At 40.9% G+C, this 26,853-nt stretch overlaps 2 protein-coding genes across 3 annotated transcripts in view; both read right to left on the bottom strand.

The window, feature by feature from the left end:
- Positions 1 to 15,327, bottom strand: part of LOC146645036 (V-set and transmembrane domain-containing protein 2-like protein) — a 52,752-nt gene extending 37,425 nt beyond the window's left edge. The window contains exon 1 of one of the 2 annotated variants that reach the window (XM_085393612.1): positions 15,032 to 15,327. In XM_085393612.1, coding sequence (XP_085249738.1) covers positions 15,032 to 15,149 — 118 coding nt within the window. In that variant the 5' untranslated portion in view covers positions 15,150 to 15,327. Of the gene's footprint in view, positions 1 to 7,814; positions 8,104 to 15,031 lie in introns of those variants that run through there. The other variant, XM_085393613.1, reaches the window with a different exon arrangement.
- Positions 15,328 to 20,367: 5,040 nt separating this feature from the next.
- ctnnbl1 (catenin, beta like 1) overlaps positions 20,368 to 26,853 on the bottom strand; it is a 76,045-nt gene continuing 69,559 nt past the window's right edge. The window contains exon 16 of the mRNA XM_085394531.1: positions 20,368 to 20,978. Within this exon, the coding sequence (XP_085250657.1) occupies positions 20,890 to 20,978 (89 nt within the window). The 3' untranslated portion in view covers positions 20,368 to 20,889. The remainder of the gene's footprint in view (positions 20,979 to 26,853) is intronic.

Raw genomic sequence — 26,853 nt, forward strand, 5'->3', positions numbered from 1 at the left:
TATTAGTTTTATTTATTTAATATTATTTTTTAATTGAATGACTGTCTAGTAGTTCACAGATGTCGAAAAACTGAGTGTGGTAAAGCCACTGATTTTGTTTATGTATATTTCTGCAATCTGCACATTGTACTGACTTTCATTTTAATGTTTACACCAGGGTTCCTTGCCAGCACTTTATGCTCAGATGTTTGTAAGCTAAAAATAAACTATTGTGTATGTTCAAATATACTGTTGTGATTGAAGAAGTTAAATAAAAATGTCAGTCATCAATTCATGCATCACCTCATGTCATCATAACAGAGGTCTGTCTTCCAGGAAAGAACAGTTTAAAATTAATGTAATATAGTATTGGCCATACTATATGATGTATTGCTTGTCTTTGTTTAATAATACAGAAGACAAAGACCTTAAAAAATAATCGCATATCGCATCGCAATTGCAATATTGGGGCAAAAAATCGCAATTAGATTATTTTCCATAATCGTTCAGCCCTATTGCAAACCCAACCACTGGCAGTAGATTCATTCACAGGCAGCAGTCACACACAAATGTCCACACTTTGTCTGTGTCCGTATACATTCACACCTGCTGTGTAAGGGAGAGGCTCTCTACAGCAGTGTAATTAGGCCTGGTATCTGCAGAAACATTTTAATGGATAACCCTGCTTGAGAATGGCCAGGGGCAGCACACGTAATTGAGCATGGTGTGTATATGTGCTGGCTTGTGTGTGTGTGTGTAATTCACAAAGGGAGGGCTACAAAAAGGGCAATTCTTGCTGCTTGCTTTGTTTTGTTTCAGCTTTCTTGATTATGTGTGCAGTAGCACCTAATAAATGTGGATTTCAAAGCACTGTGTCTTTGCGATCACACAGATACTCAAGGATCTGAGAAGAGATCTGGTGGGGGAAGCCAGTGATGCTTTCATTGTTTTTTCTCTCAACTGAGTGGGGGTAGGAGGTCGGGGCGAGTGTTACTAGATTTGATATGCGGGAGTTGACCTCTGAAATTAAAGGTATGCTCTCTTCCTTTTCATTTGTTTATTTGTGGCTACCTAAAAACTCATTCAGAGGTGTAACCAGGAAGTGCGCTGAGTAGCAAGACTTGAGGAACTTTAGTTGATGTCATTGAGCTGTCTGGTTTACACAGCTACAGTCTATAAGGACGTTTTTTACGGGACTCCGTGAAAATTGCATCCCATCATTTGGTAGCTTCCAGAACCACCTTTACCAGCAATAACCAGAAGAAACAGTAACAGTTATGACTTCATCAGTTTCTTATATCACTGTTGAGGAATTTTGGTACACTCTTATTTACAGCGCTGCTTCAGTTCATTATTTTTGGGCATTTGTTAGTGCACAGCTCTATTAAGTTCCTGCTACAACATTTCACTCAAGTTGAGATCTGGACTTTGACTGGGCCATTGCAGCACCTTGATTCTTGACTTTTTTTCTTTTTATTCCCAGCCATTCTGTCGTAAATTTTCCAGTGTGACTGGGATTTTTGTCATGTTGCATGACCCAATTTTTGCCAAGCTTTAGCTGTCGGACAGATGGTCTGGCATTTGATTCTAGAATACTTTGGATTTTGCCAAACATGGCTCTGTGCTTTATAGCCAAACATCTACACTTTGGTCTCGTCTGTTGGGACATTGTTCCAGAAGTCTTGCGGTTTGTTCAGATGCAACTGTGCAAACCTAATCTATGCTTTCATGTTCTTTTCACTGAGAAGAGGGTTTCTCCTGGCAACCCTTCCAAAACAGCCACAGTCTTTAGTCTGTTTCAGTCTTTAGTTCAGTTCTTTAATTGAATTTGAACTTGCTAACTTTGGTCTGTAGAGTCTGAGATGACTAGGAAGCTGCTGAGTAGTAAGACCTGGAATCGCAGAACTGCAAAGATTCCTGTGAAAACCAACTAATTTCTGACTATTAGCCAATGGACAAACTTTCACTAGCAACTTTTGGGTAGTAGTTACTTTCACAGAAGCTACAGGACACTTATATCAAGAGCAACATACAGTATTTAAATCCAGCAATGATTTTAATTTTATCAAGCAGAAGCATTTGGTGACTTCTTCATCGTGCAATTTTCCAATTTCCCAAATTACCTCTGACACCTCAGCAGGGCAGGGCAAAGCTCATTGTTGGGCCTGAAAGGGTTTCATATTAAAGGCAATGCTGACTGAATAATGTAACCTTTCCATGCCGCTATTGAAACAGTGATTCAGAAAATCATCAGAATGTACTGTAAATGCTTGGTTTGATATCAGCCACATGAAAGAAGCAAACACATTAAAGCAATCTTCAAAGTCAGCTCCCCCCATATGATTGAAGTCATGGGAAGCTGCCTGCTGATTATGGCTACGTTCACACTGCAGGCGAAAGCGCATCAAATAAGATTTTTTGACCCTATGCGACCCATATCCGATCATGGTATGACAGTGTGAACGGCACAAATCCGATATTTTCAAATCCGATCTGGGTCACTTTCGTATGTGGTACTGAATCCGATACATATCCGATGTTTCAGAAAGCGACTGCTGTTTGAACGTTCAAGTCGCATTAAATCCGTCTTTTTACGTCACTGACACAAGACAGACGCCAATTATCAGCTCCGGAGAAGCGCCCGAGAAGACATCGCGAACGCTTCCTGGCCATCCGGTGAAACTGCTGGGAAGACAAAGCTGGAGAAACGTGAACATTTTATTTGTACTGTATAATCTGCAGACTCTGACAGAAATCTGCAACTATCCTTTGAAGCACCGCTCCTCTAAAACAGCAATAAGGATAATTATTAGGTTATTTACATTATTATGTAAATAACAAAATAACTTAAAGCAAAAATTGGGAAACGTGAAGTCCGAAGTCTTTATATTAAGGGCCATCAGTCAAACAATATTGTTTGCTCTGGGTCTAAACAGAGCGCGTTGTGTGTGACGTCTTCTTTTGCGCATGCGGGCCGCTTTGAGCGTTCACACTAGAGCGCGTTTGCTGTCACATTTTATTTGTAGTGTGAACGAGCAGACAAAAAAATCGGATTTGATCAAAAAATCTGAATTGAGCATTAAGACCTGCAGTGTGAACGTAGCCTAAGTCATGGGTTGATTTCAAAGGACTGACACGGGGCCCCATAACATCACAGCATATAGAACAGCAGGAGTCACTGTACTTTCTTGAGAGCCTCAAGTCCTTAAGAGGCAGTTGCCATGGTGAGGAATGGGTGTGTGAAACAATCAAAGTAACTTGCATTTGAGAAGTAGGAGCTAATGAAGCTCACATGCTGAAGGATAACTGCAGCCTGCATAAGCAAGGAGACCAAAGCTGACTGCTGCTGACAGGTTTTATCAGCTACACCAGGTGTTTTTACATATCCAGCTGATTGGTTTTCTAAAAGAGACTCCTCCAAAAAAGCCAACTTAAATAGGAATTTAATATGGATGTGATACTTCCCCTTACAAAGATCTGTGGCATGTGACTGAAAGGTCTGTAAAATTCACAAAGACTGGACTTTTATGTGAGCTCCTCAGGACTGTAGGATAATAAATCCCATGACACAGCATATTGATGCATCTTAGTTGAATTATTCATCAAAAGATTATTTACATGAAGTAGTTTTGTTATTGCAGAAGTCAGACAGGTTGTCAATGTGACTGACATTGTGCTTCTTGTTGTAGCAGCCAAAACTACAGAGTTAGAATATGTATCTACCGCACATACCTGCTGCAACTGAGGACATCACGAGCAGCCTTTTCTGGCCTTCAGCAGAGCAGCTCATGTAATGAATATTACATGGTAGCTCAATGGACTTGGATGATTGTTTTCATAAGTCTAAACCGTAGCGCTAAATGATGAGTTCACTGCAAATGAGTGACGCGACAGCCTTGCAACCACACCCAAAGGTGGTGTGGTTGATTCATTCCAAGCTCAACAAAAATGAAAACCCAGCTTTTCATTTTATTTATTCCTTCACAATTATTTTCTTTTCTTCTTTGCACATAAAGCTTTGTGTGATGCCACAGTGCCATACAGCACCAGGATTTCATTCTTTCTTTTTCGGTGCATAATGTACAGCTTGGCCTAAAAGACTAAAATCAGTTCAGTTTTCCGTAAATGAGTCATAAGGAATCAACATTGAGCTAACTTGTAATACAGCTGCCTACTCTGGGAAAAAAAGCAGCAGAAATCAGAGGGACTCTTCAGAGAACAATGGTACTTCACTAAATTATGTGGCACCCCGCTGAAGGCTGAGGAGCTCTTTCAGGCTGCAAATGACTGATCCTGGACCATGGATACATAACGTTCCCCTCTTCGCCTGCCTCCTTCCTCCTCCTCCTCTTCCTGCTTCAGTGAGACTGCCAACAGATGAATCCTGCCAAGTGCCTCCCCAGGAGAAGTGTGTGTGTGTGTTTGTGTGTCACTCTCTCTGAGTCTGAGAGTCTTTGTTTATGTGTGTATGTCTCTACTTTGATGGCAACGTTGGCAGTAATGTGTCTAATGGAAGATAAGCAACACTCTCTCAGACAAGACTTCACAGCCTAGCACTTCGCTCAACATCATCATGCTGAGAGGGAATAGAGGGAATACTCTATCCCCCCCTCTCCATCACTTGGCACGTATACACACACACACACAATTCAGTAGTGTACATCCATGCAAAGCGCACACACTGAGACACAGAACACAGAGGGTTTGGATCATCTCTGTCAAAGCTGGCTTTATCATTTCTCACACAGTGTCCACAGGGCTTCGCACGCCTGCACGCGCAGCACACATCCACGGGTCAGATGATGAGTTCCCAGAGATGAGTTTCTGTTATAGAGGGACACCTCAGAGAAAGTGTAGTTTTGGTAGCTGTCTGCAATCATTTCCCCTCCCAAAGTGTCCACCCCCACCTCCACCCACGCACACACAAAACCATAAAGTCTTTGTAAGTGAGCGCGGCAGAAGGTACTTGCACAGAAAGACAGAGTGAGAGTCCTTGACTGCCGGGTGACCCCCGCAGCTTGTTTGTGCCGATTTTGAAGAGAGTTCCGATCGAGGGAGAGGAGAGGTCTCGTAGTGTAGTACACACAACACGGCGAGCAGTGACAGCCGAGGAAAGGGAGGAAGAGGTGATGGAGGACACAGAAGGTCTAAGACCACATTGTCTAGCAACGAGCAAAACACCTGAACCGGTGCCATGCTTCCATACAGGTTAGCCACGTTTATCGTCTTCAGTGACTCCGTGTTGTTTTGTCAAATAATATCTTTTCTGGTCGCAGAACAACTATAAAATAGCAGGAGTGACATTTAAATGTTCTGGCCATTTTCTTTTTTTTTTTTTTTTTAACTGGTCATTTTTTCTTAAAATCCATTATTTATTTAATTCACTTTCTACATGAATATAAAACAAACTGGGTGGAGCCACAGAACAGCAGCTTCACTTCAAAACCTGCAGAGTTAACCTTGTGCTTATTCACATCAGTCCAAGTACAGTAATGGCCTATTACAGTGGCAAGACTGCATAAGCCAGACTGTCCCTAAAGTCAGTCATTGTGTTATAATTTCATTAACTGCAATTTTGTTAGAGTTAATTGACTAAACTGATAAAATCCTTAAAGAGCAACTCACTGAAAAATGTATTCAAAAACACTATGAGCATTTAATTTTCACCACACAAAGACCGCCTGCGGTGCTCATGCAGCTGTTACTGTCAGGAAATAAGTGACAATGTCTGTGACTAATCATATGAGTTTCTAAGACACTGTTAAATAATTACAATACTATCACAGCCCACCTCTGTTCGCCATACATTGGCTCTGTTTTAAAAGGCTACCCAGATAAATTGTGGCTGGCTACTCAGGTTAAGAGAGTGCTCTGGCCAGTCATCCTGGTCGCTTCACACGCCACCGCAATATCCTCACAGAATCATTTCCATTTATGCTTGCTGTTAAGGCCACTGCAGTATTCTCCTGAAGAACAGGCGTCACCACTAAGACAATACACTCACATCAACTCTGATAAAGGAAGGGTCAAAACTGGAAGCAATGACATTGCAGTGTTTTTTCCAAAGAGGTTCTAGTTTTCAGACTGCTCCAACACATCCCTCTGTATATCTGTGTCGCTATCAGCGTTGCTGTGAAACGACAGTGAATGCCACCGGATGTGACATCATTTTTGGCGCATGCCACTGTGCGACAGGGAGTAATCGGTGAGCATAAAAGCACTCTTTACCCCATTGACTTGCACTGCCGCTGGTGGCTGTAACTTTTGTTTGGCTCTGTTTCTCTTAGCAAGCAACCTGTAGTAGGTGGAGAACTGGTTCATGTGTCACTATCAGTGTTGGGTAAGTTACTTTAAATTAGTAACTTAGTTACATTACTAGTTACTTCTATCAAAAGTAACTCAGTTACTTCAAGTTACTCGTTACTTTCAGAGTAACTAGTTACTAGGGAAAGTAACTTTCGTTTTACTCAGAATTCTCTTGTTAATGTGTTGCTTCCGTAACTGGATATCCAGCAAGATTGCCATTCTTCTAGCTTGCTTACGTGCCACAAGTGCACTGTGCCACCTACCAATAGAAAGGAAAAAATAATGTGCACATTTCCACGAGAGAAATCCCACGCCTGATTCTATCCTAGCCTGCTTTTTACATCCAACACAAAAACTGCAGTCGTGGTGCTTTCGATTGTACTCAGAACTCGGAAATTCTGCCTTCTGAATAGGAAGATGTAGGCAACACCAGACTGCAGATGAGCTGCATACAGAGCTGGACTGGGTCAAAAAATTCGTCCCGGGCATTTTGACTAGAGACCGGCCCACCATTATAGGAAAAATCATAAAGCCTTTGAATGAAAATAAGCACTGTTGTGACAGTGATGTTCACTGTTTTGTATCAATCTATCAATTGTTTGTTGCAAGACTCAGATAATTATTTTTTTAAAAGTGACATTTTAAATGAGAATAAGAAAGTATTTCTTTGTGCCCCCCTTTCCCTTTTAATGCCCTACATGGACCTCTGGCAACACTTTGCTAGACCCACCCCTGCACAGTTACCAGCTGTCAGCTACTTAGAAAAGGATCCTGGTGTTATTTGTCTCTCACAAACAGTTCATAACTTCCCTTCAACTCATTCATGTCATCTAAAAGGTAAACCTGTTTCTCCATCACAGCTCTGATGATCCAGTAAGGACATCTCCTGGTTTCATCTTCATGTTTCCCTCTCATCACAAAACCAAACCATATCATGACCAGCAGGTTTACAGCTGTGGCTCCAGCAAACACCAGCTGATACTAGAAACTAATATTAAATAACTTCTAACAACAGCTGATCAAGCTTAAAGGTGCTGCTGTTGTTTAGCGCGACATCCGCTGGTTTCCTCTTTCTGGCGCAAAGTGGGCGATAAACAAACAAGAGAGAAAAGCCGATCAGCTGATCATTGATCAGTTTCATGATTGAAGTAGAAACAGGAGAGAGATGGTGAGAGGATGAGAGAAGAAGAGGCAACTGTGCAGCAAAGACACAGAGTAACTCCAGTTTTGTGTCTTTTTCATTGTAGCTGAAACATAAACTGTGTTCCTTTTCACCTCAATACGAAACGCGTGATATTTTCTTTGAATACGAGACGATTCCGTTTTTTACTGGACGGTTGGCAACTCTAATAATTAACCTTATGAACAAAATAAAGTTCAACATCAGTAACATAGCACCCACCCAGCTGTATAGAAACTCCGTCATGCTAGCTAGCACGCAGTACGAAAAAGTCAGCATAACGAAAATAAACTCCACCTAAACTTGGTTCATATCTGACCCAGATGGACTGCAGGTTATAACTTCTTACCTGAAGTTCAGTTCACCTGACACTCTCGGACCGGCGGCCGCTTCGGGTCTCTCCTCTTGCCTCCCTTTTCCTTCATCCACCTGCTGGCTTCCACCACTTGCTAATGTTATTGAATTTGTGGAAGCTCCGCGATAGCCACCACACGAAGTAACGAATAAGCCTACCTAAATCCCAGTAACGAGTAACGCGTTCCCGGTTTTGGCATAATAACTAGTTACCGTGCTCGTTACCACAATAATAACGTAGTTACTGTAACGCGTTACTTAATAACGCGTTAGTCCCAACACTGGTCACTATGCACACCAAGGCTACAAAGAACAGGGACTACTTTTACCAGCTGCAGATATCTGAGAGGCAGAAGCGTATGGATCTGTTCTGTTGTCTGTGATGGTTCTCAGTCATCCAGGTCATCGTAGTCTAAGGAGCTTGAAAAGAAAAGCGTCTCTTGAAGACGTTTCACCTCTCATCTGAGAAGCTTCTTCACTTCTGAACTGAATTGAGCATAAATAAAATCTAAATCACCACACAGTCATCATGTAGCTATAACTTGACTATGCTTAGATAAACAGCTAAAGTAACAAAAATCGCATTAGTGTCCAAAACTATATTGAAGTAACGTTATTATGGATGGTCCCATCTAAGATTCTTTGCTGGCTTGGTTTAAGCTCAGGATACTTTAAGGAAAGCAATTTAAATCTGACTGTGAAACAAATCAAAAACTTGAGCAGTCGTGCTGTGCTGAGACTAACAATACCAAAGTAGCTACCCACCAAGTTGCTGATCATTACCAACCCAGACCCTCCAAAACACCACTTTCAGCTAGTCTTTAATTGTGTTAATTAAAGCAGCTCTCAAGGTTTTGAGAGTTTGTTTTCAGAAATGCTAAATATGTTCACTCTCAGCAGTGCCTAGGTGTTTATTTGCTTTTGGTAACTGAAGGAGCCTTTGGGTTAATTATGCCACCCCTAGGAAGAAGCATGACCCATCAAACTGATTACATCTATGACTACAACTAAGAGATTTCACATTTTATTTTATTACTTCAAAATAATAAATAATAATCTAGAGTTTCCACTACTTTGTGGCAGTGCTTGAAATTAAACAGCTATCATGAAGACGTAGCTATCCGCGAATTGCGAAGAGCAGGAAGAACCAGCGCCTCTTAATGTGAAAATATCACAAATTACCATTCTGAGTACACTTTGCTCACGAAAAGATGTGCAGGCAAAGTCGGGAAGACATGAAAAAGATTGATTTTTAACTCCTGAGAAAACTAAGCTGTGTATTTTGCAGAGGGAAGGTGCAGCTACAGTGGTAAGTTCTCTTCTTTGTGTAGTTTATCCTAGGCTGCCCTCCAGCACTTGTCTCCTCAGTGAGGAGTATATACTAAGGTCAGGACCTAAATGCATTGGCTCTACCTACTGCTGAGCACCAACAAGCTTTAAAACTGTCAGCCTGTCCCTCTCCCTCACCCGTCCTTCCTGTTTGTTCTGACACAGGCCTTCTTTTTCTATTTTTGAATCACTTTCTGTGCAGCACATTCACTGACAGTAGCAGAGAGACAGAGAGAGTATACGCCTGAAGGAAATTCAGGCTACAAAACCTATAAGGAAGAAAAACAACAACCCAACACATATTGTCAAATTAGCCATCTTATTGACAGTCTAATCATTTGAGAGGCAGAATAAACAGAGGCTTGTATATGGTGGTGCATCAAAGGAATGCTGATAGTTTCATTTCCAAATAATTAGATTTTTAGTGATTAATTGTTGTCTATGAGAAAACTGAAATTTTCACAGTTTTTCAAAAGCTATTGTTTTTCCCCATCAACACTAACAAAAAACAACCATATCTTATTTATGATGGCACCAAAGAGAAAAATCCAGCAACCTCAAATACTTAGCATTTTTTAAATAAATAATTCAAACAAATGTTTATCAAACCTGCACTCAATTCATCTGTTAATTGCCAAATCAATCACATTGATCAACAATGTTGTAAACCCCCATATGCAGTGTTGGGTTGGGTGTACAGCGCACTACACCCTGTGTCCTGAATCCTATTTATTATCCTCTTTAACTCATAACACAAAACTTTAACAGATCTTTAAACTGTAGATCACAGTTTTTGTTGAATATTGTAAAAATGAAGATATGCCTTGCTCTTGAAGCCAATATTCACCTTCTATGTATTAACCCAGGAAACCATCTTTTCCCCGGTGTTAACAAAGCAGCCTGAGACATAAAAAAAAAAAACCCAACATTGATGCAATCACCTCAAGTTTGTTGCTCTGTTAAGAGTGGTTATTTCTGTAAGATGACGTGCAGCTGTGTACAACTCATCCCCAATGTTGCCATTTCCTCATGGCAGTTAGTCATGGTGGCTACATTTTACCGATGTTCCTAATCCCAGCTACAAAGCTCTGGCTGATTGACTGGAAACAGGATTCAATGCGCTCAGCTACTGATCTATTCTCCACCCACTCAAAGGAAGGATATGGCTACTAATTCAGGGGATGATGTCGAGAATCACATTAAGTTTCCAAATGCTTTATCAATGCTTTCCCATTAAAGTACATTATTATAATCATGGGGCTGGCTTAATAAGCCGTAAAATTTAGCACTAAACAGTAACACGTGCAGTGCATTTATTTTGCGTCTAAAGAATTTATCCTGTGTTCTCTTGGAAAGGCTAGTAAATGCATGGTCCACGGTCACGAGGCCAAAGTTGAAGTATGACTCACTAACAGACTGAGGAGCAGATGTGAAAACTGAAACACTGCGCTCATTTTCTTCATTACCTTTTATTTAACTGAATATTGTTACAAAATCTCTCTGAGATGAAGCAGCTGTTTTGGTAATTATTCCCGAAAAAGCAAAGACGATGCATTGTTTACTCAGTGCTACTGGGATAGGTGCCCATATTAGCTGACCCAGTTCAGTCTTCTATATAAGTAACAGTAATTCAGTGCACCTGACTGGCTTTTTATTTTATTTTATTTTATTTTTTTTACGACAGCCATTCTTCTTTGTAGTCACTGCAGTGATGATGTATGGAGCCCCAGTATCATGTACTGAGTCACCACCATCACATGTGAACCGCGAGTGCGGCGATGAGCAGACATCGACATTTGGTGTGCGATTCCATAGAAGACAGGAGTAAACCCTGCAAGCTGCTGCGCAGTGTTTGCCAGTGATACTGTGTTGGCTGCTGTTAAATTTTTAATAGTCTAACAGTATTGTGATGTCATTAATTGGTGCTCCAGTTTGCCTTCAGTGAAAGTCCCATCTGCACCTCCTATATTTATAATGCAACAAATCCTCAAAAAGGGCGTTTCAGTCGGTAAGAACAGTTGTAAAGGAGGTGTAACCATCACAGTCTGTGGCTGCATGTGTGCCAGATTGTTTGGGGTGGGGGGATATGCTCGTGCACCCATTTACTATATTCTTCTCAAATAACTGTCACTTTGTGGAGGGGCAGCCATGTCTGAAGCCTTTTAAGACAGTGCAGCAGCCACAAAACATGATGGAGCGTGATTCACTTGTTGAACAGAGAAAAATAGTTAATCCAATCTATTAATGGGAATGTGGTGCTGGTTACTCTGGTGGCAAAGGTCAACTTTTGTGAAGATAAATGAATGGTGTTAAGTGAAGGCTCACAAACATCTATTCTTTAACATGACCTGTTTTACCTCGGAAAATGGTTTCATGCTGAATAAAAGGGGTTAAAGATGAGACATAGACAGCTCTGGTAATGTTATTCAAACTTGAGCTGTTTTCTTATTACTTTCTTTCTTTTCTTTTTTTTTTGTTTGACATTGTTATTTTCCCCCAATGGCTCATTTACCCTCACTGATTGGAAGCCAATTGATTGGTTGGAATAATGGCTTCACATCCTCCTAATTAGGAGTTAATTGAAAAGTATCAAAGACTAAAACAGCGTCTGGGCAGATGCAGACAGGAAATCCTTGCTCGATTTTCATAAAGTTCAAGGCTGTTTTTCTTTCGACACTTTTATTTGCTTCTCTTCGTTCCCACTCTTTTGTATACAGCTCATGCAGGAAAGGAAAAGCGAGGATGAATTATGACCCCCAGAGGCTCAGAAACCACAAATACGATCCAAATGGGAAAGAAAATGAAGGTCTCTTGATTTCCCTCAGTTGACCCTGTCGTGCCATTTGTTGAACATGACTCACGGTGGTGCAGCTCATGCTGTGAATACACCTCATAACTATGGATGTCATGGCAAAATTGTCTTCTGCAAATACAAAGGTGTTAACTGAGTAAAGGTGGGTTTATCCCCATCAAAATCGCTGAACCTTCATCGCTCCTACCCTCCTCACTCATTATGAAAAACAATCCATTTGAAAATCCTATTAGACTTAACTCCATACCACAGTATTATGCACCGTGCTTTACTAATTATTACATTGCAAGGCCATTTAGTATTTCAATTAGGAACTAGACTACATGAATCTGGTAATACACTTGGTTCTGCAGGAGTTTTAAATCTCTTGTTGCCCTCCTCTTTTCTCTCATTTTTACCCCCAGGATAAAACAAAAACAAGTGTATCTGCACACACTCATTTCCATAAAAATCCTGCACATCCACTGTCCTAAAATATGTCTTCCCACAAGCACGTTATTCAGCTTGAAGTAAGGAGTCAGAGTCCTTATTTTACAGATGCACCGTGACCTGTCATGAAATATTTTTCATGTTGGTCCATATGGAACAAAATGATAAATATTTTAAGCTGAAATGCTAGTGTTTCGCTAGGATGTGACTACAAAGGGGGTGAAGGATCTAATGAATGGTGTATATAATGAGAATCCAGCTCAGACTTTACACCAGGTTGGATGCTGCTAAATCATGTTGCCAGAGGGAGTCCCTGTGGTGACCACAGAGCATCCAATATATTTGGATCCCTGCAGGCACAACCTTAAGGCAGCCCCTTAACAAATATATAGTGAGATAGTGATGATCCCAGACAAACGTCTTAATGATATGTGGATACGGACAGCCTCATCCATCTGTAAACGTTAAACAAAAACATGTGACATGGTTAACTGTTGAGAGGTCAAAGGTTTTTCCTCCATATATGAGCACCTGTTAACATGTGACTACGATCTATATATAAAACCACATTAAGGAGTTCAGCTCAGCTTGTTACAGAACCACATTCATCAAATTCAATTTAAAAATTTTTGAATTTGATGACTTTTAAAGGTACAGTATGTTGAACACGTTAATCTAGAAGGGGGTGCTGTTGCTTCAAAAAAAAAAAAAAAAAAAGCAAAAAAAAAAGCATGCAGTGGCTGTTCCAGACCCAAAGAAGTGCAACTTTTATGTCTTAGCCCAACTTGGTTTCATCTCCACTGGACGTGGACATCTGCAACCAATGTTTATGTCTAGCAACAAATCATCCAACAGTAAACCTGCATGGTGATCTGCTGGTGGAGCTACACAAATTATTTTTGCTACTGGAAGTAAGCCTCCAGACCTCTGCACGGACTGATGCTGATGGCCGGGGTGTCAGTGAGGGGTGGCAAGTGCTGTAAGCAGAGTGTAAGGAGACATACCTGCAGCCATTAGTGCTAGGTTAAAAAAAATCTCTCCAGTGGCTCCTCACCAGAAGATACAGCATCTGCTGCTTTTCTACTTCATTCATCATTGATCTGCCCTTCAATATGATTGACAAGTAGCCAGAATTATTGACTCTGTAAAGGAAAAGAATGTGATCTCTGCTGCTTATTTCTTCTCATGTTGGACAGAAGAATTAGATTATGCTAGGTTCACAGCAGCATTATAAAATGGACCAGCACTAGCTAGTTAGTGTGCTTACAGACTGAAGCCTGGATTGGTTGCGCGCACGGACAGCTAGAGACCTGAAGGCTGAATAGTCATTCCTGTTATACTTCTTTGAAGTCCACTGCCTGAGCAAATGCGTATTTGGTGCACCGTGATGTGAATTCTCTGCAGACTAGTTCCTCGCACTTACTGTTTGGTGATGTTTATGCCACAGGGACCCAATTGGACCCTAGACACAGGAAGTATAAAATCCTTTTCACAATAAGTCTTTGATTGTTTTGGGTATTTTTACATTTAGTTGAAACTGGCACTTCCTTTTTAACATTTTAAACTAATAATCCTACATATTACACCTTTCAAATGTGAAATTTGTAGGAGTATTATAGATATCTAGGATTATTTTCTGTTTTTGTTTTTTTGTTTTGTCAAAAATATCAACATTTTCACAGCTCTGGTTTCAGCCACTTCTCCATTATTTTATATTTATGCCTTTGTTTGAGAGACCTTGCATCTCATTTTTGATGTAATCATGTTTTAAGGTGCATTTTTACATTACAAATGGCGTGCCTTAGAGTCTGAGTGCACATTTACCACTGAAAGAAAAGTGTACTTCTTCTTTTTTCGACCCAGACAAACACAACCCTGCCAAGCACATCTGCCAAGCTGGTAGCATGACACCTGTGGAGATTGGCAGGCTCAGCCAAAGTTGCCAGGACAAACTGGGGAGCTGTGGCATTCACTGTGTGTTTGACTTTATGACATAGCCGAGCGTAAACCCTGGAGGCCATTTAGGAAAGCTCCTGCTGAGAAAGAAGGGGGGCTGATCCAAGCCAGATCAAAGGTTCCTCAGTAAAGATTTTACTCGGATATGACAAGAGAATATTAACATCCACCTGTCAGCTGGCATCACCTCTCCTCTGGCGGGATGAATCACGCACTGATCAGGAGGCAGGAGGATGAGCAGAACTGGTGGAAAGCCGCAGCACTCAGAGAAAACAAAATCATGCCAGTCATGAGGGCTGGCTGGCTCGCCATGCATCACAAGATCACAACTCATTAAAATGGTGATCACATGAATCAGATTTCACTGGAAATGGTCTAAATTTAAATGATAAAGCTTGCTCTCTGACTGGTTGATGAACACTTTTTGTATTTCCAATTTTATGCATGAACGCAAAACAAAAACAACAACAACAAACAGAAGCACTTTTAGTGACCTAAACACACACACAAAGAAAACACACATTTGCACTAGTTGGCATCATCATCGGCACCAGCCTCAAGCCCATGCGATGCTCTTTTGTTTAATTCCACCTCTGCATATGAGCAGATGGCATCACCTGTGCCACCCTCTCCACAGCCTCCTTTTCCATGAAAGAAAAGAAGTCCGAAGCGGAGCTCACACCTACCGTTCCCAGAGATGTGGTTCTCTATCTCGCCGTGTCCAGCTTGCCTCGTGGAGACACTAAGTTGCATGTAGAGTCCCATGTAATGTAAACTCCCCAACAGCACCCTGAACGCTCCCATTTCGCTTATGTTTTGTCTCGCGCTCTTTTTCACATCGAGTGGAGTGCACGTCGAAAACAAAATTTTTCTTTTTTTTTTTCTTTTGTTGTTGTTTAATCCGGAAGGCTTGTTCTGGCGACGAAGGGAGTGGGATACCTGCGAGAAATAACGAGGAAGTCGCCGCAGCCTCCTCCTGTGCTAGCTGACTGACTGACTGAGTGAATGTGGCTCTGCTTCCGCTCACTCGGTCCTACATGCGGCGGAGGGAGACTTTTCCCCCATTAGAAAGTGCCGCGGCTTGCAGTGGGGAATATCAATTATGAGAGGAGTGATATTACAAGCACTCAGCAAACTTAATGACGCTGAATTTGTCATTAACGAATCCGCTTTTATGAAGCGGCGCGAGGCCACTAAAAGCTGAAAACCCTTATTAAGCTAGTATTCAAACTAATTAGTATTTTAGTATTATAATGTTTACGAGTTAATGTCGTCGCGGACGTGTTTTTTCACCAGACAAGCGTGCAAGGGAGGTATCAAAAATTAGGATTGGGTAAACAAAGTGTTGCGAGAGCCAGTGGCTTGTTTCATCACTGTACACACACACACACACTGCTAAACTCTGAAATAACTGCGCCCACAGTGGGCATCACAACCACATATGGCTAACTGTTTTTTTTCCCTGTCCACGCCAATCTTTCCTGTGCACCTAAATACATTGGCGCTGTTTGGGGGTCTCATAGCTCACCTCTTGCGTCCAATGTGAACCACTCACTACCAATGTGAGTGGTGGGAAATAATTGTTTCTTTTGATGTAGCTGACAGTCTGCTCACTGATTCATTGCATTGTTTAGACTAGCAGAGCCACAGTAATGAGCTTCATCGCTGATTTGGCGCTGGAGTGTGGTTTGTTTGCTTGAGAGACTGATGTCAGGGGCACGCTGCCTGTGTGTTGTGTAGCTGTCCGTGGTGCTGAAATGTAGCCTCACTGCTGTTCGCATGAGCAGTATAGAGATCAGATTTCTCAATATAGGGCAGCCCAGCCAAGAGCATCATTTTTGTCCACCTTGTTAACCAAAATAACATAAAACTCTGGATGGTGTTTTTTTTTTTCTTATCAGCTCTGCCAACTGGATTTTATTTGTCTTAAATGCTTCAAAAAGTGTGCAAAATAGAAATTGAAACTTTACTTTGAATACACATATGTAACTTATACCGGTAATATGTTTTATTATATTTTGTTCAATGTTTCTGTCTATCTCACAACTTTGAATTACTTAGCTTAAGATATGTATTTGTGTTATTTTCCAGTGGTGGGTCTGTTTCACACAAGGCACAGATGAAATATTCAATCAAGTCGCTAAAGGGGCAGCTGCCCCTCCAGTCTTAGGTCAGTATGCAGTAGCATTGCACTCTCTGTCAAATATTGCCCATTCAACATAATTTGTCCAGTGTTTTGTTCCAATAACCTTGTGAAAGCTATGCATTCTTTGTTTTGGAGGCAGGAAACAATTTTTCATAGTATTTTTTTCCTCCTGTCCACTAACACCATTCTTTCAGTTTTTCCCGTTTTTCCCTCAATCATAGGTGCTTGTAGGACATTGAACAGAACTTGAGCAAGAGCATAACTCGTTAGGAGTGTCCTCCTAATGGAAAAGGAGGACACTGTTGTTGATGTTTTGCTTGTCATTCTGGTTGTAATACCTGATAGTCACTTTGCAGGGGTGCCATTAGGGCACACTTACAGTTGTATGTGTGCTAGTAATATTTTGCCAGGTCTCACTGAAAAACTATTTTCACAGTAGGGAACGAGAGTGGATACTCTGGTGGAAACATCTTATGCAGCAATAAGTTCAGCCCCTATGCTGAGTTCTGGCGCAGAGCGGCATTTGGACTACAGGAGCAATTAACTTTTTTCGAGCCTGCGAGTTTAACCCTCCTGCCATCCTTTAAAAAACTCACACCCATCACCCTAGGGACCATTCTCAGCCACGCCATAAAAAGACCATATATCCATATTTTATTAGCCAACCTTGTAAAACTACTTCTCCCTGAAATATTCATGTAAAGTTTTAATTATATTTTCGTTGTTTTAACCCTTCAAATCCCAGTGTTATTACATGAGCGCCCTGTGTTATAAGCCCCAAAAACCAAAAAACGAAACTAAATATTTCCACAAAAAACCAGTTGAAGTAATATGTGATTGTCATTATAAGTAGGCCTTTAGATGGACCAAAGATTGGCACCAACATACATTTTGACCTGCCATTATTTTTTTTGCATTTTTTTTGCAATTTAAAAATTAAAACTTCAAGGCCCTGAGTCTTCATTGACATCCAAGAAAAGAAGAAAAAATAAAATCATATGATGATAATTTGGGGTTGAAAAATAGCGTTTATAATGGAAGTCAATGGGCAGAAAATGGTCCCCAGGGTGATGGGTGTGGGGATTTCTGCTGCTCAGCCATTTTAGGCTGATTTAAGGAATTCACACTGGAATATTAACATTGACAGGTAAAAACTATCCTGTGGCAAGTTTGGTTATATTCCACTGAACACAGTGGAAATGGCAGCCATTTAACACATAGCAGTGGCACAAAAAGGTCCCAAGAAGGCAGGAAGGTTAAGTGCTGTTAGCTTTATGTATGCAAACTGCTAATGAGGCAAAGTTGATGATGCTGAGAACTTAAGGAAAAATCAGTTTCAGTGGTGTAAACTCAGGGCCACATGTACCCCACCAATATCGATCGACCAGTCAGGGCATTTAAGGCACCATGCCGGCAGACTGAATTCACAACCAATAAGAGACGGTTGTCATTAGACCAAATCTCACCTGTCTGCTTCAGGTTTTCTGCTGTCTCTTCCTTTACCTTAGACAGCCATTAATATAGGTAGAGGGTGTTAAACAGCCAGCCTGCCTCTTTCCCTGTCACCACCGGTATGCTTACTCAGTGTCTGCTGTCTACATGTGCGAGCTCATGACTGAATATGTCAACTCCCGGCCTGCTAGATGTGTTTAGCGAAAGTCGCATACAGTGATTTTGCCTGGCAGTATACATAGATTGTTGCCATCCTTCCCTCCTCATCACACTGCTTTTGTTATTTCTTGCCATGTTTACTGAGGGTCAAAATACACAGCTTTTATTATGCCAACATTTCAAACCTAAATATTATTAGTGCTAATACATAAAAGACTTAGCTACAGAGCTATATTTAGCCTTACATGTTAGCTTTACAGATTTTATCTGGTGTGTGTGCAGATCTATCTATCTATCTATCTATCTCTCTATATATATATCAAAGCATTAAGGTGTCTGTTTTGCAAACTTTACCAATCCCTCTGTTCACTCTCAATAACAGAATACCTTCTTCTTCCCTACTAAAAAGAGAAAAGCTCAAAACCACAGTGGTGCACAGTGTTTGCACTCAGTCATTCGGAAAATACAATTATTCTCCCTCCCGTCGGCTGTGAAATTGCTGTACAACCGCTGTTAAACACGCTGCAGTCATAATCACTGATAGGAGATGCATGGGGCTGGGCCTCCTCCGCCAATACGGTATGCAAACGACGCCCCGCCGCTCTACCCATCTTGTTACTGAGTGATATTAGACTTTGTAAAGGCACTTAGGAAATGCAGCAGATGTGGCAGCTGTCAGTGAGCATCCCACCCAGTCCCTCCCACCACTGCTGCCTCCTGTCAGCAGTCATGGTCAAGGATCTGGAGAGGACATGGTGTACTTAAATGGGTGATTGATAATGTAAGCCAGTTTCTAACAAAAGTTAGGATATAGTGTAATAAAAACCAGAAGCCATTAATTTAAAAAAAAAAAAAAAGAACCTTTCAAGGTAGAAAAGCACTTTCCGTGCTCCACAGTCAAATGGTTTAGATTCAGGATCTGCAAATAATCTTAATATTTAATCGTCATCATCTATGGTTCAGATGCACAGAAATCTTTACCTGTGATAGGAACAGGCTCTGATCTTTGAGCCCTGACTGAGTGTTTTGACAGAAACCTGACATAACTGCGTCATATAAATCTCTTAATAGGCTCAGATGGGGCACAACCATATGCAACTTTATTAATATTCTAAATAAATTTGGCTCTGAGGTTTATTGCTCTTTGTAGATTTAACCAACTTAATTCAACAAGATATAACTAGACGTAACACCTGCTTCCCAACATCTATCAAGTATAAAGCTAGTATGAAGATGGATATTTTAGATTTAAGAATCCTCAGCTAAAATCTAAAATTGGTGCGTGACCTGACTTAGCAATGACCATAATCGACACAAGTGTCATGCACAAGTCTAACACAGTTCATCACTTAAACGTCTGCCTCTGCACCTATGAAGGAAAAAAAAAAAACATGTCCAGTATTTGCGGTCAATAACACAAAATGATTGTATTTAATTTTATTTTCAATCAGCCCAATGAAGCACTTCACTCTCAGACGCGTGCCTTACTTGTGGTTCCTAACCTATTACAAAGAAGAAAGAGGGAGAGCTTTCAGGCCGCTCTTCTGTGAAACCAGCTCCCAGTTTGGATTAGGGAGACAGACACCCTTTCTGCTTTTAAGATAAGCTAAAAACTTTCCTTTTTGATGAAACTTAATAATAATTAGGGTGACCCTGTATCCCCAACCAGTGGCAGGCTGATGGATGCCTATCCCGGAGCATGGCTCTGCTTGATGTTACTTCCTGTTAAAATTGAGTTTTTCCTTCCCACTGTCACCAAAGCGTAAATTCAGTCTTTATATAGAAATTACTCTTATAAGATAAGGATGATACTAGGCTGATATTCTCTCTCAGTTAACATGTAATTCATAACAGGTTTTTTTCCTCCCAAACAAAGATGCAGCCTGGCGGACAAGACAGAGACAATAATGCAGTAGGTCTGTTTGTGTACACAGCTGTACTGTAATCCACCTCCTCACTGATGTGCGTGAACAGCATCAGCGTCAACGAAAAACAGCAGTGGGCTGAGAGCTCCGGGAGGCTGCTGCGATCCATCCGTGGGTGGGTTTAGACAAGTAAAGAAGAAGCAGGTCTGCCTTTCCGCAAGGATTCTAATATTGCGAACGGGGCTGCAGATATAGGCTTGTTGTCTCCATCTGCGCTCCGTGCAACAGTAACCAAGTGGGGGCATAATGAAATTCATGTGCACAGACCGTTATCAGCTTGCTGTGCCAATCCCACGCTGTAAAACATGACATTTAATCAAAATCAAAATGGCCATCAGAATTCCATCACCAAATGTTTTTATTAGAAAATATTTTACACCTAAATCTATAAAAAACAAAAACAGAAACAAAACAGACCAAACAAAAACTCGCCAGGTAAAAAGCTTTGAGGGGGGAATTTCTGAGTTTAAAATCTGTGTCCATGATTATCCTGCAGTGTCCAACACCAGAGTTCAGTAAATAAACAGCACTGTTGCTGAGAGTAGTCTTGCTGGCTGGGTGTTTCAGTCAAGATACAATTTTCTGCCCTCCAAACTCAACTCCCACTGTGTCTGCAGTAAACATCTTCATTGGAACTGAACCAATTCTCTGACACAAGACTTAGACAAGTAGACAAAAAGGATATTATTAACTTAGGGCTGTAATTTTAAATTCTTTCTCACATGAAACCCTATCTCCCTCCACTGAATGCTTTTAGCTGTTTCTGTTCATTTAATCATTAATTTTCTGGGTTTGATGATCACCGAGGTTCTTTGTGTTTGAGGGTGGGAAAGCGTGAGCGTCTGCAAGAGAAGAAGTGAGCTTAGAAGTTGTCTGCGAGGTCCATGATCCTCTTCCGCTCGGCCTCTTTGAACTCATCGCTCTTTCCATCTCCGATGCTCTCGGCGTACTCTGCAATACATAAAGAAAAATCAGAGGATTAGTTGGCTTGACAGCACAGCCGTGGGCCTTCTAACTTTTGCGGTTAAACAGAACATGCTTGGAGCCAGAAATTGACAGAATTGGTCCTCCTCCGGCACTGAACAGGAGGCAAATGAGGGAAGAAAAACATCGTACACTTCAGGTTTAGGAATTTTCCTAAGAAGTTTAATTAGAGTAATGTAGGTTCAATAATTCATTTGTTCAATAAAACAGACAGAAAAACGCAAAGATATTCACAGAAAAACAAAAATTTATTAGATGGGTTTTTGTCAAAGCCACCAAAAACTAACCAGTGCTCTGGTCCTGAAACACCACCTCACTTCAGCTTTACTTTGTGCTGATTAATTTAAAACTGACTGAATACAAATATACTTTGAATTATGCATGCAAGCTGATTTGAGAAACTGACCATCAAGGGCCCTGGGGCAAGTCTGCAGTTCAGTTAGAAATTACTGGCACTGACGCCTGCTTCCTGCACTTAAAATGCTGAATAATTAGAAAGAAGCAGAGCAGAGATGCTGTAACTTCGGGAGGGAGAGTGAAAGCTATTCTCTGTATATTAAAAGGACTAAGCGAAAGGGAACTATGCATTAAAAGGCTTTTGTTATTAAATAGCCTTTCACTCTAGTCTAGACATTCTTCAGTCTGTACATCACTTTTCAACAAAAAGTCAAATTATAGGATGTTTCCTGTGGAAAGAAAGAAAAAAAAAGGGCTTTTCTATAATAAGACGCCCTGCAGCAGTGGCTGCACTGAAATCTACCCTGTTTCCTCAGTAACCGGTCCAGGTGTATTGTGTAGTGCTTGTACTTAAGTGTGGACTGCTCTACATTTGACTGTTTTCTTTATTGTCTGCCTCTCGCACGAGCCCTCTGAGACAGCGCGACGGTCGATTTGTGAGTCTAATGTGCAGAAAGTTGCAGCTGCCGCAGCCCCGGCGGAGTCCGTGCATCCGGCGTGTCTCTCACCCAGCCTCTGAGGCAGGGATTACACATTAAACTCAGGGATGTCGAGACAGAAAGATGGAATAAAAAAATAAAAAAATAATAAAAAAAAGATTTTTCTCTGGGAGACACTTCAGAGAGAAGAGAATGAAGGGGGGCTTTCCTCACAAGAGCCCGCAGGGTTTAGGAGGATAAAGAATGGCTGCCAAAGACACAGAGAAGACTTTGCTTTTGAGGGTAGAAGGATGTTTTTATGTTATTAGATTGTACATAAAGGATAGTGACAGATGTAATAGGGCTGAGGACGAACCTCAAGAGATACTGTAAAAGAACACTACTTGTTTACAGATGTTCTAGAGGAACAGGCAAAATTATTTATTATGTTAATTCTGGTTTTATAAGGACCTGTTTCTTAATTTTTCATCGTTCTGACAAAAACAAAAGAAATCAGTTTAGACTTTAAAAAAAATGTGTTGATGCTCAAAAAGCAGGATATGGATATACAAAAATTTAAGTGTTTCCACGTGTCAAGAACTGGAGTGAGAAGTATCAACTATAAATTCAAAGAGAGCCACGCAGCACCGAGCAAGCCTGGCAGAGGTAGTCAAGGACACTGGAAAGAAAACAAGTGAGAGATATTTCTTGAGACCCCAGAACAAATGCAGAGACACGAGTGAACTTAGCCATGTTGGGAAATGTAGTCCCAAGGAAGATAATCACTAGGACCCTGCACAGGAATGGACCGTGAGGTTGCAGACCAAGAAAAGAGACACATTCAAGCCAGACTGAAGCACGCTAATGATAACCTGGAGAAAGATTATGTAGACTTCTTTGGCGAAAGAAGGGAGAGGTGTACAACCAAAGATCACAGTGTACCTGGAACTGTGAATCTCGTCAAGGTGGAAGGAATCATGAAAAAAGGATGTAGGATTATTTTGAAAAATAAACCTCAAGCAGTCAGCAGGTAAACTTAGTCTGGGTCACCGTTTTTATCTTCCAGAAAAACAAGAACCAAAGCACAAAGCCCTGATCTAAATTCTACTGAAAATCTGTGGGGTGAACTGAAGATCAAGGTCCATCCCTGACGACCATCTAATGTTAAAAAGCTTGAGAGATTCTCCAAAGAAGAATGGGCTAACATGCAGACATGCCTAGCACACCTGCTGGCCACTGTACGGCTACATCCTACAAATCTGTATCTATCAGAGTAGTATGGGAGAGCATTAATAGCTACAGTGGGGCAAAAAAGTATTTAGTCAGCCACCGATTGTGCAAGTTCCCCCACTTAAAATGATGACAGAGGTCAGTAATTTGCACCAGAGGTACACTTCAACAGTGAGAGACAGAATGTGAAAAAAAAAATCCATGAATCCACATGGTAGGATTTGTAAAGAATTTATTCGTAAATTAGGGTGGAAAATAAGTATTTGGTCACCTCAAACAAGGAAAATCTCTGGCTCTCACAGACCTGTAACGTCTTCTGTAAGAAGCTTTTCTGTCCCCCACTCGTTACCTGTATGAATGGCACCTGTTTGAACTCATCATCTGTATAAAAGACACCTGTCCACAGCCTCAAACAGTCAGACTCCAAACTCCGCCATGGCCAAGACCAAAGAGCTTTCGAAGGACACCAGGAAAAGTATTGTAGACCTGCACCAGACTGGGAAGAGTGAATCTACAATAGGCAAGCAGCTTGGTGTGAAAAAATCAACTGTGGGAGCAATCATCAGAAAATGGAAGACATACAAGACCACTGATAATCTCCCTCGATCTGGGGCTCCACGCAAGATCTCATCCCGTGGGGTCAAAATGATCATGAGAACGGTGAGCAAAGATCCCAGAACCACACGGGGGGACCTGGTGAATGACCTGCAGAGAGCTGGGACCAAAGTAACAAAGGTCACCATCAGTAACACACTACAACGGCAGGGAATCAAATCCCGCAGTGCCAGACGTGTTCCGCTGCTGAAGCCAGTGCATGTCCAGGCCCGTCTGAAGTTTGCCAGAGAGCACATGGATGATACAGCAGAGGATTGGGAGAATGTCATGTGGTCAGATGAAACCAAAGTAGAACTTTTTGGTATAAACTCAACTCGTCGTGTTTGGAGGAAGAAGAATACTGAGTTGCATCCCAAGAACACCATACCTACTGTGAAGCATGGGGGTGGAAACATCATGCTATGGGGCTGTTTTTCTGCCAAGGGGACAGGACGACTGATCCGTGTTAAGGACAGAATGAATGGGGCCATGTATCGTGAGATTTTGAGCCAAAACCTCCTTCCATCAGTGAGAACTTTGAAGATGAAACGAGGCTGGGTCTTCCAACATGACAATGATCCAAAACACACCGCCCGGGCAACAAAGGAGTGGCTCCGTAAGAAGCATTTGAAAGTCCTGGAGTGGCCTAGCCAGTCTCCAGACCTCAACCCCATAGAAAATCTGTGGCGGGAGTTGAAAGTCCGTGTTGCTCGGCGACAGCCCCAAAACATCACTGCTCTCGAGAAGATCTGCATGGAGGAATGGGCCAAAATACCAGCTACTGTGTGTGCAAACCTGGTAAAGACCTATAGTAAACGTTTGACCTCTGTTATTGCCAACAAAGGTTATGTTACAAAGTATTGAGTTGTATTTTTGTTATTGACCAAATACTTATTTTCCACCCTGATTTACGAATAAATTCTTTACAAATCCTACCATGTGGATTCATGGATTTGTTTTTCACATTCTGTCTCTCACAGTTGAAGTGTACCTCTGGTGCAAATTACTGACCTCTGTCATCATTTTAGGTGGGGGAACTTGCACAATCGGTGGCTGACTAAATACTTTTTTGCCCCACTGTATTTCACGGTTCTTAAATGGCATGGTAATTGGTTTTAACTCGTTATTTAAAACCAGTAGCACTTTTAAACTCCTTAGCTGACCAAGTGCATAAAGTTGTCTTTGTCTACAGTGATTAGGGCTGTGCGATATGACACAAAATCTCATATCCCGATATAAGACATCTATCGTCCGATAATGATATAAATCACAAAAATGTAACATTTTCTGTAAATTCTGTGAATCTCGGGCAGCTCGTCTTGCGTGAAGTGGTTCCAGCTGGGCGTCGTGTATCTGGAGTCGAGTGTTTTAACCGATGCATGAAAGTATACAATTTTAGATATAAGTTGTAACGGCCGCCGTTTTCTTTGTGAGTATTTATTACGTGCTGCGGGGAAAAGCCTGTTCTAACGTCTAAGTCTAAGGTTTATTTTTTAGCACTTGACGGTCTTTTTTGCTTCTCATCTGAAAATACTCTGCATACTCTTTCAGGTGATTCAGTTTATTTTGAAAAGTCTCAACAGGATCTTGAGCTTTATTGTGAAAGGTTTATGTGGAACAAGCGGACACGTGACAAGATGGTTTTACCGTCGTTGTTGCTAAAGACAACACATAAAAACAGGCGCTTGTCCGTCCGTAGTGTGGTTATATTAAATATAAGAAAAAGAGAGAACTTTAAGAAATTAATATAGCCACTACAGTGACCATCAGAACGATGAAAAAATATTGCCGTAAACAGTTTATTTTGCGACACCACGAAACAAACGATAGCGTAAAATTAAACATAAACGTTTTTATATCGTCATCCGATATATATCGTTATATTGAACAGCCCTAACAGTGATTAATAAATTTCTTTCTCTAACTCTTATTCAATAGGAAAGCTATTAACAACAACACTTTCTATGTTTCCTCACCACAACAAATAACACCTAAATGCAGCATGATGCATTCTTTTTCATTAGGAATTTTAACTTTGTAATGCCACTCATGGAAAGTAATGTCAACCTTTGTAGGTCAAAATATGTATGTATAAAATTTGCATTCAGAAATTCTAAAAGAAGAAAAATATTTCACATGATTTTAACACCATGCTTCAGTTGGAGATAGCATTTATCATGCTTTAAAGCCCACAGTACAGCAAAAGTATAGATGAGTAGACTGTAGTCAGTAAAAGCAGAATTTCAAGCCCCTGCAAAGTTGTAATGAATGGAGTAATTAGCCGAGTTTGGCCACTGTAATAATCATTTACATCTAGTCGAGGGACTGCAGTCTGTGGCACTTCCATGTTAGTTTCATTTTTTTAGGTCAATGCTTATTTCACTAAGATGAAGTCTGAGGTAAATCTGAGAGTAAATAAATGGAAAATGCCAAGCTGTGCGTACAGTTGAGTTTGACATTTATTGTCAGCTTTATGCAAGAAATTCATGCCAAGTTTTGATTTTCTCTTCTAAACAGCTTGAGCTAACACAGAGATTTTTTGAAAAATGCACAATTCTTTGACTGTTCTGTACAGTGAAACTTGTAGAGAGACAATGATAATACCTAATAGCTAAAACTATTAAAACTATTTAAGAAGAAGAAAAAATGGCTCTTTAAGGCACTAAGATGACAATGAGCTTAAATACCTAAACCCACACTTCTGCCAAGCTTAATTCTTGCCTTTTCTTACCTGATAAGAAGAGTATATTTATTTAAATGTTGAGTAGAGATGAACGCTACAGTGAGATTACCGGAGACGCCCAAGTGCAAAAAGAGATTTTCATATTTTTATGGTAAATGGACCAGTTCTTATGTAGTGGTTTTATGTAGTGGTACTTTACACAACTTTGCTCATTCATCCATTCACACAAGCACTTTTTTTCTATACTCTTTCTATACAAGTGCTCCTATCTAACATCCACACATTCGTAACTTGGGGTTAGTACTTTCCCCAAGGATATTTGGCATGCAGACAGGAGCAGACCTTACTTTACCACAAAAAAAAATAACTGAAGTGAGACTGCAGAGATGTATTTAAGTTTGAGCAACATTAGAAAGAAGTTAGAAGTAAAGGCAGCATAGCACGCTACAAGAAGTGCTTC

The sequence above is a fragment of the Rhamphochromis longiceps genome, linkage group LG20, assembly GCF_057381845.1.
Source record: "Rhamphochromis longiceps isolate RC_006_pf linkage group LG20, R_longiceps_female_GT1.1, whole genome shotgun sequence".
Lineage (NCBI taxonomy): Eukaryota > Metazoa > Chordata > Actinopteri > Cichliformes > Cichlidae > Rhamphochromis > Rhamphochromis longiceps.